The sequence below is a fragment of the Scyliorhinus canicula genome, unplaced genomic scaffold (genome assembly GCF_902713615.1).
Source record: "Scyliorhinus canicula unplaced genomic scaffold, sScyCan1.1, whole genome shotgun sequence".
Taxonomy (NCBI): domain Eukaryota; kingdom Metazoa; phylum Chordata; class Chondrichthyes; order Carcharhiniformes; family Scyliorhinidae; genus Scyliorhinus; species Scyliorhinus canicula.
The window spans coordinates 995,837-1,009,841 of NW_024055447.1; the positions used below are offsets into that span (position 1 = coordinate 995,837).

General features: G+C 49.3%; 1 protein-coding gene across 1 annotated transcript; it reads left to right on the forward strand.

Annotated features, from left to right (window-relative positions):
* Window positions 1-6,626: 6,626 nt before the first annotated feature.
* LOC119959479 (zinc finger protein 239-like) lies at window positions 6,627-12,256 on the forward strand. The gene is made up of 2 exons (XM_038787724.1): window positions 6,627-7,699; window positions 12,137-12,256. The coding sequence occupies exons 1-2, from the start codon at window positions 6,677-6,679 to the stop codon at window positions 12,254-12,256; spliced, it is 1,143 nt and encodes a 380-aa protein (XP_038643652.1). The 5' UTR covers window positions 6,627-6,676.
* Window positions 12,257-14,005: the final 1,749 nt, after the last annotated feature.

Below are 14,005 nucleotides of genomic sequence, written 5' to 3' on the forward strand. Positions count from 1 at the left end.
CATGTCTGTGTGGGTTTCCTCCGGGTGCTCCGATTTCCTCCCACAAGTCCTGAAATACGTGCTTGTTATGACATTCTGAATTCTCCCTCCGTGTACCCGAACAGGCGACGGAGTGTGGCAACCAGGGGAGTTTCACAGGAACTTCATTGCAGTGTTAATGTAAACCTACTTGTGACACTGGTAAAGAGTATTATTATTACCTGGAGCAATCCAGTAAGTCTCATTCTCCTATGTCTGTATCCTCAGATTTATTTCTCTCAGGTTTCTGTCCAATTTTTTTAAAAAATCATTCATTGGTGTCTATTTCCAAACTCCATAATTGGCAGCAAGTTTCAGGTCATTGCCACTCGCTGTGTAAAAACATTCTCCCTCATACCTCCTGTAACATTTACATGCATAGATTTGTGGGCAGCACGGTAGCATTGCGGATAGCACAATTGCTTCACAGCTCCAGGGTCCCATGTTCGATTCTGGCTTGGGTCACTGTCTGTGCGGAGTTTACCTACCCTGTACATCTTTGGGTTTGTGCGGGTGAGACCCACGCAAACACGGAGAATGCACAAACTCTACACGGACAGTGACCCGGGGCTAGGATCGAGCCCGGGTCCTTGGTGATGTGAGGCAGAAGTGCTAACCACTGTTCCACCATGTCAACCACATTTTATAGGTTTCTAAGAGATTCTGAACTCCAGTGAATACAATCCTGACCAATTCAATCTCTCACGTCAGACCCTCCCATCTCAGGAATCAGTCTGGCAAAACTTTGCTGCATTTCCTCTTTAGCGAGATCACCTTTCCTCAGATAAGGAGACTAATACGGCACACAATATTCCAGCTGTGGCCTCACCAAGGCCCTGTATAATGGCAGCAAGACATCCCTGCTCATTGACTCAAATCCTCTAGCTATGAAGGTCAACACACCATTTGCCTTCTTTACCGCCTGCTGAACCTGCATGCTTATATACAAACTAGGAGTCGGTCCCTTGAGCCTGATCCTTACACACAAACTAGGAGTCGGCCCCTCGAGCCTGCTCCTACACACAAACTAGGAGTCGGCCCCTCGAGTCTGCTCCTCACATACAAACTAGGAGTCGGCCCCTCGAGCCTGCTCCTCACATACAAACTAGGAGTCGGCCCCTCGAGCCTGCTCCTTACATACAAACTAGGAGTCGGCCCCTCGAGCCTGCTCCTTACATAAAAATTGGGACTCGGTCCCTGGAGCCTGCTCCTTACATACAAACTGGGAGTCGGCCCCTCGAGCCTGCTCCTTACATAAAAATTGGGACTCGGCCCCTCGAGCCTGCCCCTTACACACAAACTAGGAGTCGGCCCCTCGAGCCTGCTCCTTACATACAAACTAGGAGTCGGCCCCTCGAGCCTGCTCCTTACATAAAAATTGGGACTCGGTCCCTGGAGCCTGCTCCTTACATACAAACTGGGAGTCGGCCCCTCGAGCCTGCTCCTTACATAAAAATTGGGACTCGGCCCCTCGAGCCTGCTCCTTACATACAAACTAGGAGTCGGCCCCTCGAGCCTGCCCCTTACACACAAACTGGGAGTCGGTCCCTCGAGCCTGCTCCTTACATACAGACTAGGAGTCGGCCCCTCGAGCCTGCCCCTTACACACAAACTGGGAGTCGGCCCCTCGAGCCTGCTCCTTACACAAACTAGGAGTCGGCCCCTCGAGCCTGCTCCTTACATACAAACTAGGAGTCGGCCCCTCGAGCCTGCCCCTTACACACAAACTAGGAGTCGGCCCCTCGAGCCTGCTCCTTACACACAGACTAGGAGTCGGCCCCTCGAGCCTGCTCCATCAATCAAAAATTTTAACCTCAACTCCACATTCCTGCCGACCCCGATAATCTTTCACCCTCTTGCTTATCAAGAATCTATCCATCACTGCCTTAAAAATATTCAAAGACGGGGCAGCACGGCGGTGCAGTGGTTAGCACTGCTGCCTCACGGCGCCGAGGTTCAAGGTTCGATCAAGGCTCTGGATCTCTGTCTGTGTGGAGTTTGCACATTCTCCCTGTGGTTGTGTAGGTTTCATCCCCCACAACCCAAAGATATACAGAGTAGGCGGGTTGGTGACACTAAATTGCCCCTTAATTGTTAAAAATGAATTGGGCACTTTAAATTTTTTTTTTTTTAATATTCAAAGGCTCTGCTTCCACTGCATTTTAGAACATAGAACATAGAACGATACAGCGCAGTACAGGCCCTTCGGCCCTCGATGTTGCACCGACATGGAAAAAAAAACTAAAGGCCATCTAACCTACACTATGCCCTTATCATCCATATGCTTATCCAATAAATTTTTTAATGCCCTCAATGTTGGCGAGTTCACTACTGTTGCAGGTAGGGCATTCCACGGCCTCACCACTCTTTGCGTAAAAAACCCACCTCTGACCTCTGTCCTATATCTATTACCCCTCAATTTAAGGCTATGTCCCCTCGTGCTAGCCACCTCCATCCGCGGGAGAAGGCTCTCGCTGTCCACCCTATCTAACCCTCTGATCATTTTGTATGCCTCTATTAAGTCACCTCTTAACCTTCTTCTCTCTAACGAAAACAACCTCAAGTCCATCAGCCTTTCCTCATAAGATTTTCCCTCCATACCAGGCAACATCCTGGTAAATCTCCTCTGCACCCGTTCCAAAGCTTCCACGTCCTTCCTATAATGAGGCGACCAGAACTGTACGCAATACTCCAAATGCGGCCGTACTAGAGTTTTGTACAACTGCAACATGACCTCATGGCTCCGGAACTCAATCCCTCTACCAATAAAGGCCAACACACCATAGGCCTTCTTCACAACCCTATCAACCTGGGTGGCAACTTTCAGGGATCTATGTACATGGACACCGAGATCCCTCTGCTCATCCACACTACCAAGAATTCTACCATTAGCCAAATATTCCGCATTCCTGTTATTCTTTCCAAAGTGAATCACCTCACACTTCTCCACATTAAACTCCATTTGCCACCTCTCAGCCCAGGTCTGCAGCTTATCTATGTCCCTCTGTAACCTGCAACATCCTTCCGCACTGTCTACAACTCCACCGACTTTAGTGTCGTCTGCAAATTTACTCACCCAACCTTCTGCGCCCTCCTCTAGGTCATTTATAAAAATGACAAACAGCAACGGCCCCAGAACAGATCCTTGTGGTACGCCACTCGTAACTGAACTCCATTCTGAACATTTCCCATCAACTACCACTCTCTGTCTTCTTTCAACCAGCCAATTTCTGATCCACATCTCTAAATCACCCTCAATCCCCAGCCTCCGTATTTTCTGCAATAGCCGACCGTGGGGAACCTTATCAAACGCTTTACTGAAATCCATATACACCACATCAACTGCTCTACCCTCGTCTACCTGTTCAGTCACCTTCTCAAAGAACTCAATAAGGTTTGTGAGGCATGACCTACCCTTCATAAAACCATGCTGACTATCCCTAATCATATTATTCCTATCTAGATGATTATAAATCGTATCTTTTATAATCCTCTCCAAGACCTTACCCACCACAGACGTTAGGCTCACCGGCCTATAGTTACCGGGGTTATCTCTACTCCCCTTCTTGAACAAAGGGACCACATTTGCTATCCTCCAGTCCTCTGGCACTATTCCTGTAGCCAATGATGACCTAAAAATCAAAGCCAAAGGCTCAGCAATCTCTTCCCTGGCTTCCCAGAGAATCCTAGGATAAATTCCATCCGGCCCCGGGGACTTATCTATTTTCACCTTGTCCAGAATTGCCAACACTTCTTCCCTATGCACCTCAATGCCATCTATTCTAATAGCCTGGGTCTCAGCATTCTCCTCCACAATATTATCTTTTTCTTGAGTGAATACTGACGAAAAGTATTCATTTAGTATCTCGCTTATCTCCTCAGCCTCCACACACAACTTCCCACCACTGTCCTTGACTGGCCCTACTCTTACCCTAGTCATTCTTTTATTCCTGACATACCTATAGAAAGCTTTTGGGTTTTCCTTGATCCTACCTGCCAAAGACTTCTCATGTCCCCTCCTTGCTCGTCTCAGCTCTCTCTTTAGATCCTTCCTCGCTTCCTTGTAACTATCAAGCGCCCCAACTGAAACTTCATGCCTCATCTTCCAATAGGCCTCCTTCTTCCTCTTCACAAGAGATTCCACTTCTTTGGTAAACCACGGTTCCCTCGCTCGACCCCTTCCTCCCTGCCTGACTGGTACGTACTTATCAAGAACATGCAATAGCTGTTCCTTGAACAAGCTCCACATATCCAGTGTGCCCAACCCTTGCAGCCTACTTCTCCAACCAACACATCCTAAGTCATGTCTAATGGCATCATAATTGCCCTTCCCCCAGCTATAACTCTTGCCCTGCGGGGTATACTTATCCCTTTCCATCACTAACGTAAAGGTCACCGAATTGTGGTCACTGTTTCCAAAGTGCTCACCTACCTCCAGATCTAACACCTGGCCTGGTTCATTACCCAAAACCAAATCCAATGTGGCCTCGCCTCTTGTTGGCCTGTCAACATATTGTGTCAGGAAACCCTCCTGCACACATTGTACAAAGAACGACCCATCTGATGTACTCGAACTATATCTTTTCCAGTCAATATTTGGAAAGTTAAAGTCTCCCATAACAACTACCCTGTTACTTTCGCTCTTTTCCAGAATCATCTTCGCCATCCTTTCCTCTACATCCCTAGAACTATTAGGTGGCCTATAGAAAACTCCCAACAGGGTGACCTCTCCTTTCCTGTTTCTAACCTCAGCCCATACTACCTCAGAAGAAGAGTCCCCATCTAGCATCCTTTCCGCCACCGTAATACTGTCCTTGACTAGCAGCGCCACACCTCCCCCTCTTTTGCCCCCTTCTCTGAGCTTACTAAAACACCTAAGGACAGAAGTTCCAAAGTCATAGAATCCCGACAGTGCAGAAGGAGCCCATTCGGCCCATCAGGTCTGCACCAACCCTCTGAAAGAGCACCCCACCCAGGCCCACCCCATCCATTCCCACTCCATCCTCATAACCCCACCCAACACCCACGTCCTTGGAGACGAACGGGCAATTTAGAAAGGCCAATCCACCTAATCTGGCCAATCCACCTAACCTGCACATCTTTGACCTCTGTGATGAATCCGGAGCACCCAGAGGAAACACAGACACAGGGAGAACGTGCAAACTCCACACAGTCACCCAGGGCCGGAATTGAACCTGGATCCTTGGTGCTGTGAGGCAGCAGTGCTAACCACTGTGCCACCTCCTGTCTTACAACCCTCAAGAGAGAAAAATATCTTCATCACCATCTGAAATGGATGACCCCTTATTTTGCAACAGTGACGCCTTGTTCCAGATTCTCCCACAAGAGGAAACATCCTCTCCACATCCACCCTGTCAAGACCCCTCAGCATCTTATATTGTTCAATCCAAGTTTTACCCGAAACTTTAAATCTGTGTCCCGGCTGCTTGTACGATCAGTGAATGGAAACAGAGTTTCTTTGTCCACCCGATGGAAATCTGCCATAATCTTGTGTCCCTGAATCAAATCTTCCCTCAACCTCCTTTGCTGGAACCATTCTGGTAAATCTCCTCTGCACCTTCTCCAAGAGCCTTCACATTCTTACTGAAGAGTGGTGACCAGAGCTTTAGAAAGATTCATAGAATAGAATTGGAGCCTCAGAATTCCTACAGTGCAGAAGGAGGCCATTCAGCCCATCAAGTCTGCAGTGATTCTCTGCAAGGGCACACTGTCTAGGCCCACACCCCTACCCTGTCCCTGTAACCCCATAGCCCCACCTCACCTGCATATCCCTGGACACTAAGGGGCAATTTATCAAGGCCAATCCATATAACTTTCCCTTCTTTGGACTGTTAGAGGAAACCTGAGCACCGGGTGGAAACCCACGCAGACATGGGGAGAAAGTGCAAACTCCACACACACAGTCACCAAGGCCAGAATTGAACCCAGGTCCCTGGCGCCGTGAGGCAGCAGTGCTAATAATTGTGCCACCAGAAGCATAGTTTTGGGATCAATATTACTGTTTATGAATAAAAGCAAATTACTGCGGATGCTGGAATCTGAAGCCAAAGAGAAAATGCTGGAACATCTCAGCAAGTCTGGCAGTATCCGTAGGGAGAGAAAAGAGCTAACAAAGGACCATCTGGACTCAACATGAGATCTTTTCTCTCCCGACAGATACTGCCAGACGTGCTGAGATGTTCCAGCATTATCTCTTCGGTTACTGTTTATGAAGCTCAAGATCGAATTAGCTTTGCCATCTATTCTCTTTAATATGACTTGTAGATATACAAAATCCCTCTTCACCTCTTTCTCACTCCTCCCAAAGAGGCCAGTTGGGTTTTTGTGACAATCCAGCAGTTTTCATGGTCACTTTTTCCCAGAGCCGGACCCACAAATGACCAGATTCATTCAGCTCAATTTCACAACCTGCCTTTGTGTTTTTGTGGGTTCTCTCTCACTCCCTATTTTCTGTTTTCAATCAGTTTCACAGGGTGTTCGAAGGGGAGGCTTCAAAGTCCGGAAACTCAAACCAAGCATCACATCAGGATCTGACAGAGTCCTCAATTTATCATATCCTGAATATCAGCGGATTTTGAACATGGAAGGAAAAAGCATCGTTCACAGTGGGGAGAAACCGTACACATCATCAGGCCCCATGAGACAGAAATGCAGCTGCACTGAGGAGAAACCGTGGAAATGTGCGGACTGTGGGAAAGGATTCACTTACCCATCCCAGCTTGAAACTCATCGACGCTGTCACACTGGGGAGAGACCATTCACCTGCTCCACGTGTGGGGAGGGATTCACTCAGTCATCCGCCCTGCTGAGTCACCAGCGAGTTCACACAGGGGAGAGACCGTTCACCTGCTCCACGTGTGGGAAGGGATTCACTCAGTCATCCACACTGCGGAAACACCAGCGTGTTCACACTGGGGAGAGACCGTTCACCTGCATCGAGTGCGGGAAGGGATTCACTCAGTCATCCACACTGCGGAAACACCAGCGAGTTCACACTGGGGAGAAACTGTTCACCTGCATCGAGTGTGGGAAGGGATTCACTGAGTCATCCCACCTGCTGAGTCACCAGCGAGTTCACACTGGGGAGAGACCGTTCACCTGCTCCACGTGTGGGAAGGGATTCACTCAGTCATCCACACTGCGGAAACACCAGCGAGTTCACACTGGGGAGAAACTGTTCACCTGCATCGAGTGTGGGAAGGGATTCACTGAGTCATCCACACTGCGGAAACACCAGCGAATTCACACTGGGGAGAGACCGTTCACCTGCTCCACGTGTGGGAAGGGATTCACTCAGTCATCCACACTGTGGAAACACCAGCGTGTTCACACTGGGGAGAGACCGTTCACCTGCTCCACGTGTGGGAAGGGATTCACTCAGTCATCCAACCTGCTGAGTCACCAGCGAGTTCACACTGGGGAGAGACCGTTCACCTGCTCCACGTGTGGGAAGGGATTCACTGAGTCATCCACACTGCGGAAACACCAGCGAGTTCACACAGGGGAGAGACCATTCACCTGCTCCACGTGTGGGAAGGGATTCACTCAGTCATCCACACTGCGGAAACACCAGCGAGTTCACACAGGGGAGAGACCATTCACCTGCTCCACGTGTGGGAAGGGATTCACTCAGTTATCCCACCTGCTGAGACATCACCGAGTCCACAAGTAACCACAGTGATTGGATTTTGCTGTGAACTCACATTCAGGACTGAACCATGTTCATTTGGGTCTCTTTCTGCTGATAACAAACTCCAGCCCATTTACAGGGGCTAATATTCTGGCTGAAAGTTAAATAAATTAGAATTATGTTAAATTCAGTGTTGAAATGTTTTAATATCTCTGACACAAGTTAGTTCCTTTTGAAGTACTCTCGCTCTCCCCTCATTTCCAACAAGAAGTGTGAGGAGCTTGTGAAGCTTCTTTATGACTGAGATTGAGTCAATCCGATCAGCTGCCTCTGCTGCTTCCCTCCCTTCCACGAGCCCACCGGACCAAACTGTCTCTAAATTTCATCCTTTTGACTTCTGGTGCCGGCCATGGAGTAGGAGGTCGCGCATTTGGGAGCTCCCACTCGTGACGGACCTTTTGAACCTTTTCTCCCGATTTGTTTCGGAATTCTATTAGAAACATCGGTGGAGAGTGAGACAGTGAGGAGAAATCCCCACCAGTATGTGGAGCCGTGGACCAGAAATGGTCGTCCAAGAAGAAGAAAGTGCAGTGGGGGAGGGGGTGGTGAGCAGGTGGTAAGTTTGTTAAGGGGGGTTGGGATTCTTGTGCTGCTAATAGTGGGGCGGAGGGGGAAGCGGGAGCTGCTCTGCTGACAGAGGAGAAACTGTTGCTGAGAGACAAAAGGGGAGGTCGAGGACAGTGGATGCCCGAAGGCGGGCCAATGGAGGTGAGGGACGCGAGCTGAAGGCTGGGCTAAGAAGGGTGATCAGCACATGGAACGTTAGAGGGCTGAATGGGCTGGTTAAGAGGGCTCACATGTTCACACGTTTGAAGGGACTGAAGGCGAAAGTGGCAATGTTACAGGAGACACACCTGAGAGCAATAGATCAGACCAGATTGAGGAAGGGATGGGTCAGCCAAGTATTTCATTTCAGTGCTGGACTCTTAAGACTAGGGGGGTCGCTATCCTGATCAACAAACGGGTGGCATTTGAGGCAGGGAGAATAGTGGTGGGCGTGGGGGCAAGTTCATCATGGTGAGGTGGGGGGTTCGAGGTCAACGACAGGGAGGGTACCTGCTGTAGCAAAGGAACTAAAGGGGTTCATGGAGTAAATTGTGGTGGGGGGGGGGGGGGGGGGGGGGTTCACCTGTGGCGGTTCGGACGGCCAAGAGTGAAGGAATTTTCTTTTTTTCTCCCATGTGCACAAAGCGTACTGCCGGATCGACTTCTTTATTCTCAGCATGGTTCTACTGGTGGGGGTGGTTGACACCGAATATTCGGCAATTGCTGTGTCGGACCATGCCCCACATTGGGTGGATTTACGGGTGAGTAAGGAGAGAGGGCAGCGCCCGCAATGGAGGTTGGGTGTGGGACTGTTAGCGGATGAGGGGGTGTGCGGGCGGGTGAGGGAATCTATCCAGAACTATTTGGAAATAAATGACACGGGGGTGTCTCGGCAGCAACGGTTTGGGAAGCGCTGAAGGCAGTGGTTAGGGGGGAGTTAATGTCGATCCAGACCCATAGGGAAAAGGTGGAGCAAGCAGAGAGGGACAGGGTAGTTGGGGAAATACTCCAGGTGGACAGGACATATTCGGAGGCCCCGGAGGCGGGGTTATTGAAGGAGTGGCAGGGGCTACAAATGGAGTTTGAGCTGTTATCTGGAGGGAAGGCGGAGGAGCAACTGAGGAAGGCGAGGGGGGAGCGGTATAAGAGTATGGTGAGAAGGCCAGTACGATGCTCGCACACGAGCTGAGGAAAAGAGAGGCGGCCAGGGAGCTTGGAAGAGTGAAGGACAGAGGTGGGAACCCGGTCTTGGACCCAGCAGGGGTGAACGGGGTGTTTAACGAGTTTTATAGTAAGTTATATGAGTCAGAACCCCAGCTGGGGTAGAGGGGATGAGGCAGCTTCTGGGTGAGTTGATGTCCGAAGGAAGGTCTGGTGGAGGAGTTGGGAGCCCCGATTGGAATTGAAGAAATAGTATAAGGGCTGGAGGCCAGGCATTGGGTAAGGCCCCGGTATCGGACAGCTACCAGTGGAGTTTTATAAGAAGTTCTCGGAGATGCTGAGCCCGCTGCTGGTGAGGGTATTTAATGAGGCAAAGGAGCGGGGTTCCTTCCCCCAACAATGTCACAGGCCTCGATCCTGAAGCGGGAGAAGGACCCTGAGCTCTGCGGGTCAGATAGGCCAATCTCCAATAGGCCTATTGAACGTGGATGCCAAACTTAAGGCCAGAATATTGGCCTCAAGGCTAGAGGGCTGTGTCCCTGAGGTGATAGGGGAAGACCAGACGGGGTTTGTGAAGGGCAGGCAACTTACGGCCAATGTCAGAAGCCTCTTAAACGTTATGAGAGGTGGGAGAGGGAAAGGTATCGGATATCTACAAAGATCTCATGGAGTCGAGGGAAACAGATAGAGGGCAAATGGGAAGAGGAGCTCTGGGGAGGGATAGAGGCAGGTCTGTGGGCGGATGCCTTGAGCAGAGTCAATACGTCCTCAACATGTGCCAGGCTCAGCCTGATACAATTTATGGTCGTTCACAGGGCAGACATTTAAAAAAAAATTTAGAGTACCCAATTTATTTTTTCTAATTAAAGGGCAATTTAGCGTGGCCAATCCACCTAGTCGACACATCTTGGGGTTGTGGGGGCGAAACCCACGCAAACACAGGCAGAATGTGCAAACTCCACACGGACAGTGACCCAGAGCTGGGATCGAACCTGGGGCTTTGGCGCCGTGAGGCAGCGATTCTAACCACTGTGCAACCATGCTGCCCCGTTCACGGCCAATCCACCTAACCCGCACATCTTTGGACTGTGGGAGGAAACCCATCTGAGGAAGGATCTTCTTGCTTGAGAGGGAGTGCAGCGAAGGTTTACCAGACTGATTCCTGGGATGGTAGGACTGACGTATGAGAAATTGAATCAGTTAGGATTGTATTCTCTGGCTTTCAGAAGAATGAGGGGGGCTCTCACAGAAACCTATAATACATATAGATACATAGAAGACATGAGGCCTTTTGAACCTGCTCCGCCTTTTATCATGATCATAGCTGATCATCCAACTCAATATCCTAATCCTGCTTTCTCCCCAAAACCTTCGATCCCATTCTCCCCAAGTGCTATATCCAGCTGCCTCTTGAACATATTCAATGTTTTAGCATCAACTACTTCCTGTGGTAATGAATTCCACAGGCTCACCACTCTTTGGGTGAAGAAATGTCTCCTCATCTCTGTCCGAAATGGTTTACCCTGAATCCTCAGGCCCCTGAATTGGAAAAAATGAATCTCAGAACCCCTGGTTCTGGACACACCCATCATTGGTAACATCTTCCCTGCATCTCCCCTGTCTAGTCCTGTTAGAATTTTAAAGTCTCGATGAGTTCCCCCCTCATTCTTCTGAACTCCAGCGAGAACAATCCCAACCTCATCGATCTCTCCTCATATGACAGTCCTGCCATCCCTGGAATCAGCCTGGTAAACCTTCGCTTCCGCCCCGACAACAAGCTGCCACAGCAGAGACAGCGACTGGGACTCTGAAGACAGCCACAGCACTCCTCTCCACCGCTCCGAAACCGCTGACCACACACACAGCGACTACGACCCCGACTCCAGTGATCCCTTGGAGATCACCTACATTAAAACACCAAACCCACACCCAGACCCACCGCCCAACTATGACGACCCCGACAACGTTCATACCGACTTAGATACCACGATTTGGCACCGAGACAACTCATGTAGACCTGTCCGGAATGACAAGAGGGACCCACGATCACACAATGCAACCATAGCAAGCCTGATCCATACAAGGGTATGGGATCCGGGAGACGAGGATGACTTTAAGTCTGACTCCTGACACGGCAACCCCTTTGCGACCCTGTTCGCAGAAGATGATGATTGAGGTGTCCAGATGATGTAAAAAGAGGAACCGCTTGAGAGATTAACGGTGTCCTTTTCTGATGGAACCTTTTTGTGTTTGTGTTGCATGTTTGTTTGTTTGTGTTTGTTTTTTTTCTTGAACAGCAGCTCTGCAGCCAGACACCAAGTTTGTCCGCAGAAACCTAGGAGAATTTGACAGACGCCTTATCAGCGAAAATGTCTGAAGCCCAGCCAGCAGGCATCTCGGCCGAAACCTCTGAGAGCTTGCTAGTTCCAGTTTCGTAACTGCTCTTCTGTTTGAAGGATGGAAGAGGCAACCCCCATGATGACTACATTCTTGCCCGTTCGTTTCAGGTCACTCAGGCAGTGGAGTAACGGTATTGAGGACCCGCCCTGTCTGAGGACCCCCCTCTGGTCAGCTAAGCTCGGGTATGGCACAGCACGCCCTACCCGGGGATTCCACCCAAATCTTACCCGTCGCGGCCCATACGCAACTCATTTAGCTAGTCTTGGTTCTAAAAGTTTGGTTTTGTTTGTTTTATTTTAGGTAGCCCTGATAAACATGAGTCACAGAGAGTGGCCAATCATAAAGGGAAACTTGGCTCAAGAGGACACACATACTAAAATTCAAGATATTAAGCGGAACACTAACAGACACTATGCTTGATCCCATAGCTTTCAGACGTTCCGAGGAGGGACCAAAGCAGGATCAGAGCAAGATCACAGCAGGAAAAGAGATCAGTGAAGAGAACAGAGCAGGAAGATGACGGCACCAACTGTATTTTTCGTTATCTTATGTATATTTTTGCGCGCGAACCCCCTTACCCCCACTCCACCGGCCGTTAATGTTTCACTTCCATAGACCACTCAAAGCCCAGTAACAAGTAGCAGTACCCCTGGTGTACCAAATTTCTGGCTTGGTACTCCTTGTCATACGTAGTGGACTCACTTTTGGCGATAGCAGTAATCTGCATCATAGTGCAGACCCTTCGGATGAGGAAATGACGAAGGAGAGCCTACCGCTCTCGTACCTCGGCGGTATATAGGATGAGATCCCCTATCTTCGGTTTCCACCAGTCCCCCGAACCACTTGAAATGCAATAAAGAATTTTCCGTGTCACTTTGTCAATAAAGATATGTGTATTTGTGTAAAGATGTTTAACTCTGAGCTCGACTGCCGAGTCAGGGAAGGTGAAATGTGAATGTTACTATTATTTATATTGTTAGGAAGTTTATATGCTTGTATGTTTTCAGTGAGTGTAGTTTATTTCAGATAGTTAGAGGTTCCAGTTTGTTGTTTTGTAGTGCATGTCCCCTTATGACATGGCGCCAAATCGAGATTGTAAGGTAAAATGTTTCTGCATAGTTGAGGAAAGTGCAGAGGCCATGGAACACGCTGAGGTCAGGAACGAAGACACCGTAGTTATGTGATCCTTCACGCTTTCGCGATAGGATCACAAGGAGGGAGTGTAGCCACCGAAGTTGGCCACTTCCTGACCCAAAATGGTGATTTACAAAGGTTGCAGGGAAAACTGGACAATTATAAAGAGAAGCAGTTTGCGGAAGTTCATGTGTATTCTGGCTGCAAAGAAAGCAGACAGCACGGAAACCAGCAGTTTGCATATTAATGAAGCGATCCCCGGGAACAATGGATACAACGATTAGCTACAATTGGGACATTCTATGGCAGGTCAGACTTCCCGGCGCCAACGGGGTCTGAAACAAAAGGAAACAAACCAGTTAGGAAGGACCGCCACGCGATCAAGGGGCAGCCTCAGTATTGGGGGATTCGTACCAATCGATTGAGATGAGACCCAATCGATTGCCAGTGAGTTAGGGGTCCGCCCAAAAGGGCGCAAAGCCCCTGGGACCTATAAAAGTCAGGTCCCAAGTCCAGCTCGCTCTCTTAGCCGGCCCTACCAGCAGAACACCTTTGCAGCAGCTCTCTAAGAACTTGAACGTGAGAAGGAGAGGCCTGGCCAACAGCTACACTGACAAGTAAGTGTCCAACCAACGCTCGCTACGAGAATAGACACTCCTGACCCCTTAGCCCATACCAACTGGGAAGCCTGCAGTCTCAGGACAGAACAAGAGACCATTGTTCCCTTATCCAGTGGGTTCCCTTATCGAAGATAAGTATTGGCTTATAGTGGTAGGAATAGATTAGTCCGCTAGTATTAGTTGCATGAGTATCGATTTACTGTGTAAATAATAAACGTGTTTGATTGAACCTTACTAACTGGTGTATTGAGTCATTGATCTGAACTTGAACGTCGTGGCAGCATCATAAAGATACCTGGTGACTCTAGAGCTAAGGAATAAAACAGAGCCAATTGAGTGTAAAGCACACTCACCAGAACGAGCAACAGAACTCGTGCTGCTGGCCTGCATTGGTCTGCTTTAAAAGCCAGCTAAT

Excerpts from the sequence above, each read along its gene's own strand:
- LOC119959479 (XM_038787724.1), top strand. The coding sequence starts at position 6,677 with ATGAGACAGAAATGCAGCTGCACTGAGGAGAAACCGTGGAAATGTGCG. Across the intron at positions 7,700-12,136 it reads ACCTGCTGAGACATCACCGA|GTAGCCCTGATAAACATGAG; the intron begins GTCCACAAGTAA and ends GTTTTATTTTAG.